The 19,441-nt window shown below is 41.4% G+C and overlaps 1 protein-coding gene across 2 annotated transcripts in view; it reads left to right on the forward strand.

Moving 5' to 3' along the window:
- Positions 1-15,562: 15,562 nt before the first annotated feature.
- Positions 15,563-19,441, forward strand: part of GALNT15 (polypeptide N-acetylgalactosaminyltransferase 15) — a 35,733-nt gene continuing 31,854 nt past the window's right edge. Inside the window, exons 1-2 of one of the 2 annotated variants that reach the window (XM_034760733.1) lie at positions 15,563-15,901; positions 16,098-16,661. In XM_034760733.1, coding sequence (XP_034616624.1) covers positions 16,099-16,661 — 563 coding nt within the window. In that variant the 5' untranslated portion in view covers positions 15,563-15,901; position 16,098. Of the gene's footprint in view, positions 16,662-19,441 lie in introns of both variants that reach the window. The other variant, XM_034760732.1, reaches the window with a different exon arrangement.

Raw genomic sequence — 19,441 nt, forward strand, 5'->3', positions numbered from 1 at the left:
CCAATGTAACTTCATTGGTTTCAAATGAATTACCCTGAAGCTAAATTGGTTTCCTTCTTGGAAGGTGAGAAGTGGAATAATGTGCACTTTATTAAATTAACTATAAAGTCTCACTATTTTGTTATGTACCTGCACAGTGATACTTTCCAGATGCCAGACAGTATCCTGAATATAAACAGAGTTTACTTTTTGGCATAAAGAACGTCCTCAAAATTCTAAACCACTTTCTCCCCCAGCTGTTGATATACTGAGATCCTGCAAAGCCACAACACATCCATATCTCTAATCCAGATTTACCACATGCTCTCCTGTAAACTAGGGCTATTGCAGACTACAAAGTAAACACAGGAATGAAACAGGCTTTTTAATAATTGGAGAAGGTCCAAGGAGATAGTGTTCAGATCCAGATGCTGATCTTGTCAGTTTCAAAGCTGAACCAGGGCTAGGATTTGGGGTTGAAGTGCAGATATGACAGTACTGATATCTTACTACCTAGCCTGATGAGATTTTGGCCCCAAGCAGAATGTCTAACAGGGTTACCTACCTTTGATAGATCACCATTTCAGGAAGTGGCAGAAATCTTGTAACATTAACTGGCCATGCATGAACTGGATTCAGAAAATGTGCCCTCTCTCATTTTGATGCAGAGTCACTGAGTAGAAGCTCCAAAATTTAGGAATGGGCTCACATTTGAGATTCTCATTCAAGACTTTTTAAAACTGTGGCGTTAAGATTCATTGATGCTTGCTATAATTGGCAAAACTACTGCTAGCAGCTGGAGACAGTGGCACTGGAACATTTTTAATAGTGGGGGTGCTGAAAGCCAATCCCCTGACCCCTGTCCACCTCCCCCCCGCCCCTGAGCTGGGGTCAGGAGCAGGGCAGTGTCTCCAGGAGGGGAGGGACGTGGACAGGGGTAAGAAGGCAGAGGCTGGGGCTGGCAGCTGGGACCCTCGGGTGCTGGGCCAGGACCCCATGTGGGAGGGCCAGAAGTGGAGCCCCAGGAGCAGAGTCCTGCACAGAGTGACCAGATGGGACAGTCCCGATTTTTGGGTCTTTCTTATATAGACTCCTATTACCCCCCACCCGCTATCCCGATTTTTCACATTTGCTGTCTGGTCACCCTAGCCCTGCATAAACCCTGGGGGTGCTGCAGCACCCCCTGCACTGCTAGTTCCAACGCCTATGGCTGGAGAGTAGCCAGTTAACTAATACTTATTAATGTATGTGAGTACCACAATGTACCTCTGTAGCCCATTGGTGCTCAAAACACAGTGATTATCATTCTCCAAGGTGCACCTTTAGAAACACAGTATTCTTTTGCTAACAATTTATCCACTTGGTATTTTTCAACTCTGTGTGCCAGTGCCAGCAGTAGGACTTTTCAGTAGGACTTGGTAGAATGATCGAAAAATGGCTTTACTCATTCTCCTGTTAACAAAGCTTGTCTTGGGAACCCTTTCCTCCATCCTTCCTCACCGCATTCAGCAACTAGAAAGTTTACTTCATCTTCTCTGAACATTGTCAGAAACACATGGCTGAAAGGCTTCTGGGACTAATGCTCTACTAGTGGGTTAACCTTCTACCTTCACAAGCAAGCATCCTACCATAGGCTTCCCATGCTGAAGGAACTTTAAATTAATTATAATCCATGTTACTTCCTACTCATGCTCCTTCTATACAGAGCACCAAGAGGTAATGCCAGGAGTGGGCTGGTCATTGAAAGGTATCTGGATTATATTGCATATATTTATAATGAAATGCTTTACACACTGCCCTTGATTAAATATGGGGAAAAGAGCTCATCTTATTACAATCAGAGTGTTAAGAGAACGGAGTAGAACCCTAGTCAGAAGACTCATTCTCACATAGTCAATGCCACATACTATTACATGGCCTGTTGCTTGACAGACAAGATCCCTGCCTCAAAGAATTTAGAATCCAAAGGGCATTTATAGAAATGTTTTTTAAAAGCTTAGTTACAGATATTAGTGATCTAGTTTGCAACGGGAGCAGACAAGAGACTGAACTGATCACTTCTCTTTTAGTTTCTTTAAGCTTAGCCCTTGGTGTCTGGCAGTCAGTAATGATCCCTATCTACAACTGCTCCTGCTTGATTACAGTGCCAAGAAGTCACAAGTTTTAGAAATATGAACTATTGTTTTGGCAATAACAATTACACCATAAATTAGTTTCTGAAATCCCCATTACTGCCCAAGACTTTCAGTTAAGGATAGGATGCGGGAAAGGAAATGGTGTAAACACTCCTTTAAACTATAAAATACGTAAAGGCCAAAGACTGAAGCGACCTCATTATAACCTTCTTTGCTGCATATGCCTACATAGTTAGACTACACCCTTCCCATTGTAAAATCCCTGGGTGGCCCTGGAAGCATCCCAAGCTTCGACTTTTTTTGTATTACAGGATTTTTTTGTTTAGTTAGACATTTTGACTTAAATCAATGCCCACAGTACCCCAGAAAAGTATTTACTCTTAGAGAAAAGCAGGGGCCATTTCCACCACTCTCCTTTTGATAGACTGTGTTTGGAAAGGACAGCTGTAGTTTGCTTACGGACCCCAGGTGGTAGAGATTGTTATAGGGACATGCTGAATCAATACATAGCCCAGTCATTGGGCTCCTCAGCCACAACAGCGCCTTCTTTTTAATTATGCTGGTATGTAGATGTCTGGTAAAAAGGAGGTTGGGGCCTCGGGTCCCTGCCAGACTCAATGCAACCATGATCCTACATCCCAGTTTATGACAAGATAAACCAGGGGTCAACCTACCTCCATGAAGTTACATACAATAAAAGATATATTCTGCTAAAGAACAAGTGTAATGACAGGAAGAAATTAAAGTCAAAATCCTTTAGACTTTTTGGCACATGTTGGAGTAAAGACAGCAAGCTTCTCCTTTAGTAATTAATACAATGATTTTTACCACTGACTAATACACTTGGACCAGTAACTTACCTGTAGAGTCTAACCCACTGGTGCCAATTAAATATCTTTGAGTCTTTCAAGATAGGATATTCCAGAGATTAAGTTCATTGATGTGAAGATCAGAGAAAAACTGCCAGACAAAAACCAATGTCGTGAGTGTCTGAAGCCTCCTTCTTTGTTGCCATAATTCTAAACATCCCCAAAAGATAAATTGTGAATAACGAACATCAGCACAATTTGGTGGATACAAACTGCTATCTCCAGTGGGCTTTATAAGAAATCCCTCCTCACAGCTGTTAGCTAGTTACCCTCGTTTTGTGCAATGTCAGGCAGCAGAAAAAAAAAAACCCAACAACAACACATCAGCACTTAATCCAGCCTTTATGAGCAATGCCATGTTAGACTGTGGTTTGGAATATGATTTTCGGACTAAATTCCACTCTATGAGACACCCATTGAAGTTAATGGGATAAAGCAAGTGATTTCCACTGGGGTTGCGTGGGTGTAACTAGCAGCAGAATTTGACTCAATTTGTCAAGATTCTGAAGCATATTTATTAATACAAATCCAGTTCAAATGTTTGCCTAGGTCTGATTTTGCAGTCATCATTTGCCTTCCTAGTGCTGTGATGCTTCCAATTGCTCCAAATTCCTCTTTGTTATGGTCTGTCATGACCTTATGGACATGCAACCACTTTCCTCGTTTCTCAGTTCTCCATTGCTAGCAAACATTTTCATTTTTGTTTATTTATGCTGTTAGAACTTCTTTTCAGCAAAGTTTAGGGGAGCTCCCATGTTGTCAACATTCTCAGTAAGAACTTTGATAGAACTCTCCTAGTGAAGTTTTGTTTATGAATGTTCATGGAAAAGCAAAACTTCAAGTCTTTAAACAAACTTGTTTAATCAGTAAATTACATCAATTTAAACCCTAATCTTACAAACCCTGGCACATGTGAGTAATTTTACATCTGTGAGTACTCATTGATTTTTCTGGAACTGTTCATGCACATGAAGCTACTCATACAAGTTTGCAGAATCTGGATCTTGGTGACTAACTGAAGTCATTTTGGGAGGTAGCAATTTATAAAGGATAGGCTATCCAGTCATGGAACATGAATAATACCATGTGACCAGTCAGACAGCTTAAACATTAATTCACAAGTATGCAATACTCAGAGCTAAGTCTGCAACTAACTATTGGGTAAAAGTGTTTCCACATAAAAATTTCAAACAATTTTAAAAAAGCAAACAAATTCATAAAAAAGCAGTGTCTTCTCACAAACAAAGGCTAGTTTTCCAGGAAACATGGTTTTAAATTGAATCTTGTTACTGAGCAACTGTGACACATCCCAAAATATAAATGCCATTTCTCTCCCAAAAAAGTAAACAAACTTCAAATTTAAAATGCATTTTAATAAATTAAGACTTATACTAACTCATAAAATCAGACAGTTTTATGCAGTTATACAGAAATCTGTCCCGTAGTCCTTTAAAGACAAAAATAGGATAGCAGCATGGAAAACTAATGTATAGAAATTATGAGTTTTTCACCAACCCAGTTTTCAGTGCTATGCTTTTGTCATCTTCCGTGCTGATTAACTCCCTGTATAAACTCATTGAGCCAAATGCGGTCAAGGGTTTCTGTTATTCTCTTTCAACCTAAATTCTTCTCTTAAATATGCAGACCATGCATAACTCCCATTGTTGTCAGTAAGGATTGCATGCCTATATCTTTAGGCAGAAGTTGGCCCTTTATGTTTGAGGATATTAATGTGTGTTTTAGATTGGCCCCAAATTATTTCCATACTGAGCTTTTGGAGAAGCCTAGCAGTTAAGTCATTTCTCCTCTGTGTGGACATTGAAGATTTCCAGGCACTTTTCAGAAGGCTGGAGGTTTTGCCCCAGTGTTCTTGACCAAGCTTTTCCAAACCATCCACTATTGTACAATGTATTTTGTACTAGTTAATTGCCACCATTCACACCTAAGCGTGGCTGCATTTTGATGCTAGTATATTGGATAAAAATATAGGTCTTTATTCTGACAAAGTCCCACTGATGTCAAAGGAATTTAACTAAGTGAGGACCTCAGGATTTGGCTCTATATGCCCAGCTGTAAAGTACTTTGGAATTCATCACAAGGAGAGGTGCTAAATAAATGTAACATTATTTTGTCTCTAAAGAGCATTTTTAGCATAAGAACTAGCACAGGGCACACTGGTATCTTCACTTGATACTCTGCAGATTAGGTGTAGGCCAACACTCTCTATGGCTGCAGTTTGCACACTGTCACTTCATCTGCCTACAGCTCCTCCCACAGCCTCAGGAATCACAGCATCCTCTTGGTGGCTCAGCCCTCCAGCTGTGTCACTGTGTTCCCCCCCTTCTGGGGGAGTTGAACACCTCAAAATTGTAGTAGTTTTCTCGCTCACTGCCTCAGTACCACTCACCAAGTGGCTGGTCAGTAATCCAGGCCTGCCCTTAGCACAGCAGTCTGGTCCTTCTCTCTCTGGCCTCATGGCTCTATCCCTGGGCTTCTTCCTACCACTGGTTCCCATTTTCTTCCCGGGCCTACCAGTTCCTAAAGCTTCCTCCCTCTTCCCAGGGAGGTACTGCAGTCTCAATCCACTCCTCCCTGTCTCCTGAGAGTATCTAACTTTTCCCAGCAGTCCCTTCTCCTGTCAACTCCCGGGCTTTATAGGCCCCACCTACTCCTGCCCAGCTGAGCCTCCTTAATCAGCTGCCTAATGGGTTAATTGGCCCATCTGGCCTGTACTGAACTTTTCAGTGAGAGTGTGGGATAGTCACCCCATCACAAGGACAAATAATGATAACCAGGAGTAATTGTTATTTTTCCATGTACCTGTTACCAAATGTTCAGTTCAATAATGTAGTTTTTGGTCGGACAACATTAGGGGAAATCACAATTCACAGTAATACATGGGGTCAAACCACAAGCCTGTCATATCATTCTTGGGACCAGACACTCTCATTTTCACTGTATCTCCTTCATAACAAAGACTGTAGCACTGAAAAATAGTATGCAATTTATGCTTATTACAGAACTCAGTTCTGTATACATATACTGGTTCTGCCACCACAAAAGTCCAATATATGCCATCTTTGGTCCTGTTTATGCCCACCTGCTACCCAATTGCACCTCATTGAGCTGCACACCTGCAGCAACTTTAAACTCAGACCCTATAGCTTTTAAGCCCCCCACTTCCCCATAACACATCAATTGTTTGCTTGTCACGCTCTCATTGACAACTGTCTTGTCATCAGGAGTTTTTCTAATATTATCCTTACTGCCAAAATTCTCTGACAAACCTCAAAAGTCTGATACCTCAGCAGGTTCCTGGTTATCAAATACTGAATATACTGAACACAGACAAGGAGACAGTCAATGATAATCCCAGTTCAGGTGGCAGGAATACATAGCCAAGTGGTTTGCTCCAGAGCCTGAGAACAGATTATGCTTTTGCTGTACTATTGCATATAGTATGTGTTATTTTTGTGTATCAGAATGATGGGAAATATCAATTGAAAGAATTTTCTATTTTTCTTAAACACCATATTCCAAACAGTATTTGATTATTCATGTGATCCATACTAGTGTAACACAGGGCTAGATCCACCATGGATCTTTTAGGCTTCCTGTCACCCAGTGGAATCGAGAGTCCCGACTTAAGAGCAAAGGCTCCCTATACAATGCAGGAGAAAGGTTAGTGGTGTGGTCCGCAAATGTATTAGGCATCTAAGTCCCATTTTTAGGCACCCCGGTGAGCCACAAAACTCCCACTCTGCTGCTGCCTGTAGATGCTTAGATTCACTTTCACGTAAAATTTTGCAGTAAACATTTTCTAGATGCCTATGTTTTGGCTTCTGAGCATGTGCACTGCTGCCCCACTGTAGATGCCTGAGCGCCTATGTCCTGCCTAATCCCCAAAGTGATTCACAAACTGGGGAAGATAGACATTTGGCCACCTAAATTGTGTGCGGGGGCCTGATCCAGTAAATTCAGAGGCTGCCTACCAGATTGGGCCCCTGAGGTGTGTTCAGACAAAACAGTGAGAGGGGAGGAGCACTTCCCTTAAAACCTTTAGCCTAGTGAATGGGGTATCACTCAGATAGTGAGAGAGCCCCAGTTCAAGCCCCCCCTTCTTCTGAGAGGGAGAAGGGATTTGAATAGGACTCTCAGATGAGTGCCCTAACCACTAGGCTATAAAGTCTTTCTCACTCTTTCACCAGCCTAATATTTAATAATTCAAGTATTTAATTACAGTGGAACTACGAGAGAGATTGTGGGCGCTCCACATCAGAATATTCCCCTGCATAGGAGTTAGGGCACTCACCTGAGAGGTGACAGAGTCCTGCTCACATTCCTTCTCCCCTCAGGGAGAGGGACCTGAACCAGGGGTCTCCTATAGCTTAAGCGAGTACCCTTTCCTCAAGGCTAAAAGTTATAAAGGACAGGGCCAGCTCTGGCTTTTTGGCCGCCCCAAGCAAAAAAAAACGGGGCGGCCAGAACGGCAAAGCAAAAAAAAACGGCCGGAGCGCAGGTGCAGGGAGACCGGCTGGGGGAGTTGGAGGGGGAAGGAGCGGGCGGGAGAGAGAGAGAAGGGGGTGGCCAGGGCTACAGCAGGGGCGCTGCCACGTGGCCCCTCCCGCTGCGCCGCCTCCTGCTGCGAGGGCTCTGCTCCGGTTGGCGGAGAGGGAAGGAAGAGGACTGCCCTGCAAGGCGCTCTGGTTCTCCGCGCTGCCGCCCCCTACAGGGAAGCCGGAGCGGAACAACAACAAAAAAAAAGCGGCCGTGCCACCCTAGGATTGAGCAGAATGCCGCCTCAAACAATCTGCCACCCAAGCACCAGCTTGCTCAGCTGGTGCCTGGAGCTGGCCCTGATAAGGGAGCAGCTGCTCCTCTTCCCTGTCTCCCAGCTGTTTTTTTTCAGGCCCCTCATGAACGTAGGTGGCCTATCTTCCCCTGGTTTGTGGATTGCAAGCAGAGATAGGTACATACTTGCAACCTGGATTTAGGGTGGGGCTTAGTACATACCCTTCTCTTTGGCATCTTCCATTGGCTAGCTTAGGTGGCTCTATGCCTAGCATGCTGGCTTTATGGATTGCATTGTAAGGCGCCTATCTCTCCCCATTCATTGTATAAGAGTCTAGGCCACGAATTGAGACTTTGTGGATAGCAGTGTTGTTTTTGTGCTTTTCTAGATGTTTAAAAGTTGGGCGCCACTATCCTCAGCATTGCAACGCCTAAGTCTCTATGTGAATCTGGGCCCAGGTGCCTAAGAATGGGATCTACATAAATCAGGATGATGAGTGAGGAGCTGCCTAAGCTAGCCAATAGGAAATGGCAAAGAGGGGTGTGACCAAAGGCCCATCTCTCTCAGGGAGTTAGGCACCTCTGTCTTGGCTGGAGAGAGGTGTCTGTAACAGATATGGCAATTTCCTGCAATATCCTTGAAAAACCTTATTCTGTTAAGTTTAAGTATCTTTGGGGTCCATTGTACTGAATGCAAAGTTTATGTATTATTGTGGGTTGGGATTATATGTAACTTCTCTAGTGGGAAATGTGATGTAAAGCTTGGATGATCAATGGACAATATTGAACAATGTGTCAGACACAGACTTTTGGGACAATATATGTTAAGTGTTTTTCCTGAGAAATATCTAGGGGGAGATGAATGCAAATTCTCCACCTCAGGTTATACAAACCAGCAGCCTTTTGAAACTATGCCCTGAAGAGTGGGCCTTTGTCTGCTGATCACCTGTTACATGAGGCCAAGATCAAAGGCCCAAGCTGTATGAAGGAAAGACTGAACTCTTAATGGTTATTCTGGTTACGAATCTAAGACAGTCATGAACCTGTAAGCAAGGGTAAAACCCAGAAAAAATGATGACATGGACTAACACAGTAACTTTGAGGAGTACCCTCTGGGGTACTTTCTTGAGAGAGTGCTTGTGTGTATGTGATGGGATTCCCCCCAGTCACCTTCTACAGAAGGAAAAAGCCCAATTAGAGACATGTTCCATACCTGTGGGTGATTGGATAAAGATAAAGGACAAGCCTGTGCAGTGCAGAGGGAGCAGTCAAAAGGGGTGTTAGAGGTGCAGATAAGTGCAACACCATGTCCTGACTCAAGGAGGCACTACCATGGTGAGTAGGAACAGTCACAGGGTGCTCTAGTGGAGTGTACATAACTATTTAAAAGGGTATAGTAGTTCTTCTGAGTATGTTCCGCTGGTATCTGGGGCTGGGGTACAGCGCATCTGGCAGCAGCCACCTAGGTGCTACACTCTGCCCACCTCCCACTAGGCACTAATGGCTTTCATGTCCACAATATGGCTTGCACAATGTAGTTGAGAGTTCAGCTCTAGGAATTAGTTTGTCCAGGACTATTGCACTGTTTTCAGACCTCATTTTACATTGCCCATATGATTTATTAGCAGAAACCGTGTTAAAAGAATGACCCTGTCAAAGAAAGCTATTAGGTTGGTTTGACACGATTTATTCTTGACAAATCCATGCTGACTGTTACTTATCGCCTTATTATCTTCTAGATGTTCCCAAATTGATTGCTTAATTTTTTGCTCCATTATCTTTCCGGGTACTAAAGTTGAGCTGACTGTAATTCCTTTGGTTGTCCTTATTTCCCTTTTTATACATGGGCATTATATTTGCCCTTTTCCAGTCCTCTGGAATCTCTTCCATCTTCCATGACTTTTCAAAGATAATTGATAATGGCAAGTTACCCTCCTCAGTCAGCTTCTTGAGTATTCGAGGATGTATTTCATAAGACCCTGGCGATTTGAAGACATCTAACTTATCTAAGTGATTTTTAACTTGTTCTTTCCCTATTTTAGCCTCTGATCTTACCTCATTTTCATTGGCATTCACTCTGTTAGACATCCAATCACTACTAACCTTTTTGCTGAAAACTGAAACAAAAAAGTCATTTAATACTTCTGCCATTTCCACATTTTCTGTTATTGTTTCTCCCCCCCCCATTGAGTAATGGGCCTACCCTGTCCTTGGTCTTCCTCTTGCTTCTAATGTATTTATAGAATGTTTTCTTGGTACCCTTTATGTCTCTAGCTAGTTTAATCTTGTTTTATGCCTTGGCCTTTCTAATTTTGTCCCTACATACTTGTGTTATTTGTTTATATTCATCCTTTGAAATTTGACCTAGTTTCTACTTTTTGTAGGACTCTTTTTTGAGTTTCCGATAATTGAAGATCTCCTAGTTAAGCCAGGGTGGTCTCTTGCTATAATTCCTATCTTTCCTCTCAACTCCCTTCCAGGCCTACGTTTCTATCATTCTATGAAAATGAAATTCCCGTAATATTTAATTCAAACTCTCCCCTCACCATGAATACTACAAACATCCCTTTAATCATATCTTCAGTCCTGAAATCTATGCCAGTAATCAGTGGATTTGAACACTGAGCTTTGATAACGTGAGACTCCAAGGTCCAAACAATTTTGTTCTAATTTATTATTAACATGCCATTAGAAAATGCCTTTGAAGTAGCAATATTCCGTATGATGCCAAGTATACAAAAAATCTGCTACTGCAGCAAACAAATTAATATTGGCAAAAAGAAGAACAGGAGTACTTGTGGCACAAGTACTCCTGTTCTTCTTTTTGCGGATACAGACTAACACGGCTGCTACTCTGAAATTAATATTGATTATCCTACCCTGAGAAGAATGAGGAAAATAATTAAATTATAAAACTGCCAAGAATCCTTGCATAACATGTAATTACTTCCATGTTTTATATACTTATTTTCTTCACATGCATGCAAATAAGGCTGATGTTAGGATACAGAAAAGAATTGCACTATGTGGTGTATGTAGCTATGCAAATTGAGGGAGGTGTTAAGTTATATGCAGGGCTTTAAATGTGAGGCATCTTCCTAATTATCTGCTCCTGGTGCAGGGGTATAAATCAAGTTGAAGTAGCAACCTGCATATACAGTCTCTCTCCCATGTAGACTTGTGTTCGTTCTTTCCTTTTAGTGATTTTCCTGAATATGAAATAAAAACTATGCAGGTTGAAAGGATATGTTGGCTCTTTGTGTGTGGATAACATAACATGCCACTTAATATTTAACGTGTAACTGAAAGGGAATGTTTGGGACTAAAATACATGCCCAAAATGAGAGAGATGGGGAGAATAAGCATGAGTGACTGTAACATGGTGACTGAAAGGTTTATTGCTCTGGATAAATCCACTATATTCAAATGAATAATAAATCCTACATTTGATATGTTCTATCTCTTAAAGACTAGCAAGCAGATTGCTCAGCAATGGGTGACAGTGAATGCCTTCTCTCTTTGCCTTCAGGCAGAGATAGCTGAAGGGGCTTGGTGCTGATGGCTATCCGGACACTAGAGGCCTTAAGAATCAGAGTAGATTAACGATCAACTCAAATTTACATGGGAAGCTGCAAGAGCACAGGAAGCACATAAAACTTGGTTTTCACACTAGAAGAATAAATCCTGGACAGAAAACATCATTAAGCTGTATTAACTCTGTAAATATGTACCATCACTTAAAGAAAGAAAACCTTATGAAATGTTGCAATTTTATGAACAGCAAATTGTTAAAAGCCTGGAAATTCTAAAACTCTGAAAAACCCAAATGTTTGAAAGTGCAGAATTGAGGAAGCCCCCCAGAATAAGCGTAACTCTGCCCCTACTAATGCACAAACATAAAACAAAACTTATACCCACACAGCAGCATGGGATTGAGTATGGCTCAGATAATCAGTACTGAATAGTAAATACCATACTGTCCAGTATTTCAGGTACTAATATACACATCACTAACCCACTATATATGTACCAGCTACACAAGAAGAGACTATTCTCTATTTCCCCTTCCCACTTTGAGGAAGCAATGCAAACATCTCATCTTTTACATTCATATAAACACATGAAAGACTTGTCCAATGCTCCGCCTGCGTTACCAATATAATTTGGTCACACCAGACTTGTGAAATTTTACAGCCATTTGAAACTTGTAGGATCCCAGTACCTGCAGACATTGTAAAAACGTGAATGCCCTTGCCATTCAACTAGGAACAACCTATTATTTTATTGTTATTTGTTTGTTTGAACACAATGAAATTTATTTCAGCTGTCCACAGCAACTGGCTGCAAGCTTCTTAAAGCCCCAAGATTAACTGTGTGGTTCTTTCTAAAATGTTTAAATGTAATATTTCCCATCCCAACCATTCCAAAAGTCATGAAACTCGCTTAAAAATCATGATTTCTTTAGATTATAAATCTGGAAATTTTTTTATTTGCCTTCTGTTTTTTTAACTTTAAGGATACACTTGGGTCATTTTTTTTGCAATTTTTTCTCTGCAATCGCAAGGCTAGAAACTTACCTTTTTATAAATGAAAGCTGAGATTCTCATGTATTTACATGGTTCCAGGAGTCAGGGCTTCAGCACCAAATATTATAACACTGTAAATGAATTTGAGAAGTTTAAAGGAAAACTCTGCTTTTTTCATCTCAGCTTGTAGCAACATAATCATTATTTAACATTTATATGGTGATAGTGCCGAAAGGCCACAACCTATTGTGCTAGGCACTGGGACAACCTATTGTGCTAGGCTGGGACAATCTCTGCCCCAAAGAACTTACAATCTAAAATAATAGATTTTCTTTTTTTAATGGCATTGATTTTCTTTTTTTAAACTAACATCAAAAGAAAGTTCTTCTTTTTCTTCTGGCAGCTGCCATCTTGCAGATCATAGCAAGTATTTTATCTTATTAATCCCTCCACACTCTTCTGGGAACACAACTTCCAGAAAGTGACATACCTCATATTGCACAGCTCCTGGGTTCTTCCTCTCCCAGACCTGAAACATCTCTCCTGTTGTTTGAACATGATTTTTAGCTGATCTCATCTCTAGATTCTGTATGGTCTGTATGTCAAGGCGGAGCCTCTGTCTCACATTGACAGGGTACACAGAGAAGGTATACATTGAATTTTCCATCTGGACAGGACGGGGGGATTGGGAAGACTGGCTTTTCTGCCTCCAAGTGGAATAGCAGATGAGAGAATAGTGCTATCTCTTGACTGTATATGGAAAATAAGATGAGATAGGAGTAGTTTCTTTACCAGAGTAAAAATTGACACATGGAATGACATGGCAGTGGTTGTATAGAGAAGGCAGGAAGTACGATGCTCATATTTCTGACCCATACTTGAGAGGTGACCTAGGAAATGGTCTGTGGATGGTAGACAGTTTATGGGGGCTTGTTGCTTATATTAGAAATGTATACTACGGTGTGGTGGTATGTAAAAAAGTTCTGAGATTAGAGACTGATGCTAGGCAAGGAATTAAGGTTTTTTGGACTGTGCAATATGGTATTTTACCCATGTACATTTTATTTACTAGACTGTGTGAACTGTATGAGCATTTTGAAATATCTATGTACAAATAACTTCCTCAATTGTTCAGTTCCAGGGTTCTAAATGGCTAGGTTTACTTACCTGTTAGAATCCATGTTTCCACTTTAATTTTAACTGGTAACCTTTAATTTAAAAGTAGAAAAGATATTTGTGTATTTGCAAACTGGACTACTTTATCTACCACTGAAATGCAGCTATCCCTAGAGAGACAGATGAGCAGCAGCTGTTCAGCACTACACAACATTTCAGTAAAGAACAGAGTCATGTTATAACTCCAATTTCCATCACCAGCACAGAATTATCTTGACCAGAGATATTACAGCAGCACGTTATAACAGTTTACCTGCTAAAAAATATATTACAAATAAAATAAATGCATTTTGTTAGATCAAATGTGAAAAAAATCAACAATACTTCACCTACTCCTCTCTTCATTAATCCTTGCTTCTCCCTTCCTATGAAATTGAACAGTCTGCAAGTTGCTGGTGCCAGCTCTTTGCAAATTGCCTAGGACAGGTCTCTTCATTTACAGTTCATTTTGCTTTTCGGTAGCTGACATGCATTGTTATTTCAATGAAGGCTTTTTAACTCAGATTTTTTTTCATGCAAATTGGTAATGCTTCCCAGCTGAATTGAAGACATCACAATGTTTTCTATGAAATCCAGTAAAAAGAGCCATATTTTCTCATTAGACAATCTCTGAACTAATGGTGGCTAGGGATGTTACTGGTTCTGTGGGTAAAAGTGGAAAAGGTGCACACAATGGTGATGCATCCAAAACATTGGCTACATACTAATTCTCCCCAAGATATGCTTTGGGCTAAAACACAGCTTTTAAATCACAACTGAGATAGGGAAGGAGCCAAGATACAGCATACTAGTGTGTAACGGTGCTATGGGAGTGCATTCTGAAGTGGCAGATAGTATACAAAGAGCCAGCCTCCAGCCACTAGAGGATGCTACATCATATCTTCTTGTTTAATGGGACATCACTCATTTTAGTCCCGCAGCTATCTACATTCCATACTAATTTGGTGTCCCCTCATTTTTATTGTTGAAAATTATTTACATCAGAAACAAAGACTCATGAAACAGTTGTAACTTATAACAAAGGGGTTATTTAGACGAAAGGAATAATCCAGTAGCATTTTAAATGTCCTGCAGGAATACTTTTTTGTGTCCCTCATTTAGGATCAGTCAGTATTGCAAACCCCAAGTGTTAACACATCATTAGTCAGGCCCCAAAAATCATAAGATTGGCTTAAAAGTCATGAGACTGTGAAAATAATATATTTTGGATTCTTTTTATTTGCTGTCTGGTTCCTGAACCTTTAAGGTATGTTTTCAGGCTTTTTTCTAAAACTATAAGGGCTAGAAATATACATTTTTAAAAATTGAAGCAGAGATTCTCATATAATCACTTGCCTCCAGGAGCTGAGGCTTTAAGAAAATTACCAAATATCACACTCTGATTATAAAATTGTGATTTTGTCCCATATTTGGGCCTTGCCAGGTAGAAAGGCACACAATTCCACAGGATGTGCAGTTGATAGTCTCAGCCCATTTCCTATTCTCATCTCACAAAAACAAATGCCCTAGTCAGCACCAACTAGCACCCTTGTTAGTAGTATCAGCAAAGAGGCCACAGAGACTCAGCTACCCTTTCAGCCCCATAGGTGGTCCTTCCAGAGCAGGGTTGCAGCACATTAGTACCCACTGGTGGAAAAGCTTGCACTATTGCTGCCCAGGCAATATCTGATTTATGGACTCCAGTCTCCAGGTTTGATAATTCAGTACATTTTGCCAGCACTAAAATGACTAAAGACAAAAATATTTATTACAAATAAAAATACCTATATATTCCAGAGTCAAGATGTTATTATGCAAACACATTAGCATTCAATACATCATGTGCATTCAACCCTTTGTTCAATTCATTTTATTATACAGGATATTCCCCGCTTAATAAGGATATTCTAAACTAGAATCATGTGTGCTTCTTGATTTGTTTTCCAAAACAGCATTTGCCTCCTTCTAGTGCACCTCTAACAGTTCCATGCAAAGTTTTGATTTGATAGGACAAGAACAGTGAGGGCATTAGGACCAAGAGAAAGACACACACATTGCTTTGTATTATGTCTGGCAAAGGGTTCCTTGACTGAGTGCTATAGTTATGTGTGAAAGAAAGTCAGGGACTGACTAGTTCTCATCTGTTGATCACAGTTAACTTGAAGCGTCAAAACAGGGGAAGCTGTCAGATCTGCTTGCAAAGATAATATCACTCCAGCCCAGACAGCAATTGGAAACTTTGCAGTGGCAGGAAATATTCTGGAAGGAAACTATAAAAAATGGAATTTATTTTTACTTTTTCTCAGAATTAAAAACGAAAATCAAAACTTCAACCACCTTTTAATGAGCTTTTTGGTCAACTAAATACATTAGTTCATAGACAATCTGGGATTCTGTATAACAAAGGATCTCCTTTATCTAATTGGATCTATGTTATCTCTTATAAGTAGGTATTTTTGATTTTGTCTACAAATATACGGGAAAGCATGAAACAACATCAGTGAAATGTGAGGGGGAGGGGGGGAACCTCTCAGCAGACAGCAATGACCAGTTTTTTGCTGCAAAGATACCAGAGAGCTGGGCTGTAAGAAATATCCAAGTGATATTTAGCATGACCATCTGTATTGTTTTGTCACCAACAGTATGCTCGTGAAGAAGAGGTGCAGATATGGATCACGTAAGCTTCAGTTTCTCTTGTTGTTGCTGATGCTGGGTTTTTTGTTACTGATGGTTACAATCCTGAATCCACCATTCCGGGACCTGAGCAAAGAGGGGACATCCCAGCCATTAAAGTTCAGTCCCAGAGAAGGGTATCAGCTGGACTTTCCGGAAACCCAAGAAATGTTGGAGACTCAGGAGGAGAGCCAGCAGTACTACCCCATGGTGGGGTTATCCCCTTTCATTTCCCTCCGGGAGGACGAGCTGCTAGTGGCCATTGTGTCACCCACAGCTAGGAGAAACCACAGCAAGGCTAGAAAAGGATACCGAATGGTGAAGCAGCAGAGCAAAAGGCAGGAAGAAAAGACTGATGTCAAGCCAAGGGGAAACCAAGAGTCCCAACTCATGTCCTTTCCCCTGCAGGATGCAGAAGAGGCTGCTGGGGGTGAGCAATTGGCAATCCTTGGCCTGGAAACTCATGGCTTTAATGAAGCGCTCAGTGAGCGGATTTCTCTGCGCAGGGAGCTGCCTGAGGTGCGGCATCCTTTGTAAGTAAAACATCCTAATTATTTCCTGTGAGAAACCTGACCCCTCCCAATTGTCCCTCTAAAAAACCTTTCCCTTGACCCCTGAGAAACCTGTCCCCTTTCTATCACATCATCTCCCTCAATTGGAGCAACCAGCCCTCCTTCCCAAAAGGAAATGTATCTGTTCCCCCAAATCCATGTCCCTTTCCCAAACTCCATGCTACAAGCTGGGACCCTGAAACATGGATCAGAAATTGGAGCTTAAACTAGCAAGACTCATCCTAGTTAGACAAAGCACACTCCTCTTCCATCTCCTTAAATAACTTAGAGTACAACAGCTTTCATTCCATTATATCATCCCCTGGGGATATTGAGAGCACAGCAAATGCTATAACAGGAGCCATGAGAGACACTTGTCCCATTTTCTACCTTTCTTAAATACTATAATTGTTTTCTTAAAACAATACTCTCAGACTCAAGTCGAAAACACCAAGTGACTTTGGGGGGGGGGGGGGGGAGGCTTGAGAATTGTGTGTCCGGTAAAAGAACTATAGGGAGTTATAGAAACTAGTGGGGGGTGAGGGGATGGAAAGAAGAATGTACCAGAGAGACAAGGTGGGTGAGATAATATCTTGTATTGGACTAATGTACCAGTCATTCTGGGTGTTCCAGTCCCAGCAGAGGGGGACGAACAAGCGTACAATGAATTAGTGTACAAGGCTACTTTATTGTAAAACTCTTTTGCGCCTTGTTTATGTACCGCTCCTGCCCTTTCACTTTCACTGGCAGAGGCAATCGTCCTATTTCACCCAGGTAGCCAACAAGTTCTGACTTTTCAACCTGTGAGCGCACTTATTTATTAGCCTGCTCATTTAATGAGGAGTATGGCGGCCTCTGCTGGCACATATCAGAATGGAAAAATGTTGCAGTTGTCTGCTTTATTTAACAGGTACCAGGGCCAGTCAGTGCTATTTAGCCATCTGTTGGAGTGTGAGAACTACGGGGCTAATTGGTCTGTTGTGAAGGCAAGCCACACAGATGAATTGTGCTAGCCATAAGATGCCAATATAAGGGCCTTATTTAAGCTTGTTTAGGTGTCTTTTGTCAAATAATCACATATACTTAAACTTATTTATTTATTGTATTCTATTCAGCTGATGTCATCCTTTGTTCTCAGAGTGCTTCATATGTAGGCAATGGCCCAGATTCTGTTCTGAGTTTCACTTGTGCGAGACCACTGACTGCTTGGGACTGAAATAAGCAAAACAACTTGGGCCAAATTCAGCACTGAGTTACCCCTGTGTATAGTTATTGTGGGCTTGCTTGGGTGTCACCGTGGGCAGAATCTTGGTCTAAAATGACTTAGCTCCCTGACTGCTGAATATTTTGTAGTGTACTTGATGTGAACTTGCCAGGGCATTTGATGCATGTCCAAAGGGGTATAAAAGTGTTGATCTGTTGGGTGTCCATTGCCACTCAGTTAGTAAAGCGATAACATTATTTTCTATTATATTATGTATTCTCAAGTGGATGGTTTTGTGTATTCCCTGCAGAAGCTGATGATACCACTAACATTGGGGAAAGGGCAGAGAATAACAGAAAATCTCTGGGCCTCCTACACTTCGTCTTGTTTGTTTAGATTGTAAACTCTCCTCTTTATGTTGTGGTATTCATATAACCCTCATCCACATAGTATCTGAATACCTTCCAGTCATTAATTAATTCTATCTCACAAAACCCCTGAGAGGTAGGGAAGGACTATTCCCATTTTACACATGGGGGAACTGAGGCACCGGGTAAATTACAGGGGTATGGCCTGCTAAGAAGATCTAGTGAAAAGTTCACTGGTGGTTAGTCTGTGCATCAGTTGGTCTTGATGAGTGAGTACCTAGCCAAGTAGGTAGTGGAGGACAGAGAAAGCATCAAGCCCCCTTCCTGCATGGATTCCTTAAGGCAGAATAGCAGCTCCGGAACTCACTTCTACTCCCATTATCATCTGGGGGGTGAGACTCCGGAATGTGGTGGGGGAAGGGAGAGAAAGCAGGTAGAGCCATGGGTCTGCCCCCCTCTGATCTGGCTAGCCACATAAGATGGGTTATGTAGCAAGTCCTAGAGGGATATAGCAGCTTCCATGCTCCCCGGAGCAATGGGGGAGCTCTGAGAGTGATCCTGCCTTTCTGAGGCAGACTATCTCTGATGCATCCCCTTTGAGTAGTGCAGCGTGCCAAAAAGACATGATCTGGCCCTACGCAAGCAACGGGTTTCACATAACATCTTTTGCAGTGGTCATTTTCTCATGGCTAGAGACAAATGGCGGTCCATGTTTGAAGAGACAAACTTCAAGATTTGGGGGATGTTTTCCATATTTGCTAACAGTGTTTGATATACATTATCTTTAATTTGTTTTTATTTCAGCTGAGTTACACTGGAGGAAAACTAGAACAATGCAGGGGTGAATCAGGCCCTCTATAATTACCCAACCAAAACCAGCTAGAAGTATTCCAGAGAGTTATTTCTATAACATCCCCCTTTGTTGCAGCCTGTCTGAAGTTAGGTGGTAAACTGTTGTGGTAGGGACCATACCTACTTATTGTGAGGCACCGAACACATACCGGCATGCTGCAAAATAATGATGAACCCCCACTTCTATATATTTCATCTACTAATAAGTCAGCATTAAGATATATGGAGTTTGTCATAGAACATACTCTTAGAAGTGCTGTCCCTTAGAGCTGACAGCAAACCATAGCATTGTCCTTTGCATTAAAACAGTGCACTGGAACAACTAAATTCTTTTTATT

This window comes from Trachemys scripta, chromosome 2 (genome assembly GCF_013100865.1).
Source record: "Trachemys scripta elegans isolate TJP31775 chromosome 2, CAS_Tse_1.0, whole genome shotgun sequence".
NCBI lineage: Eukaryota > Metazoa > Chordata > Testudines > Emydidae > Trachemys > Trachemys scripta.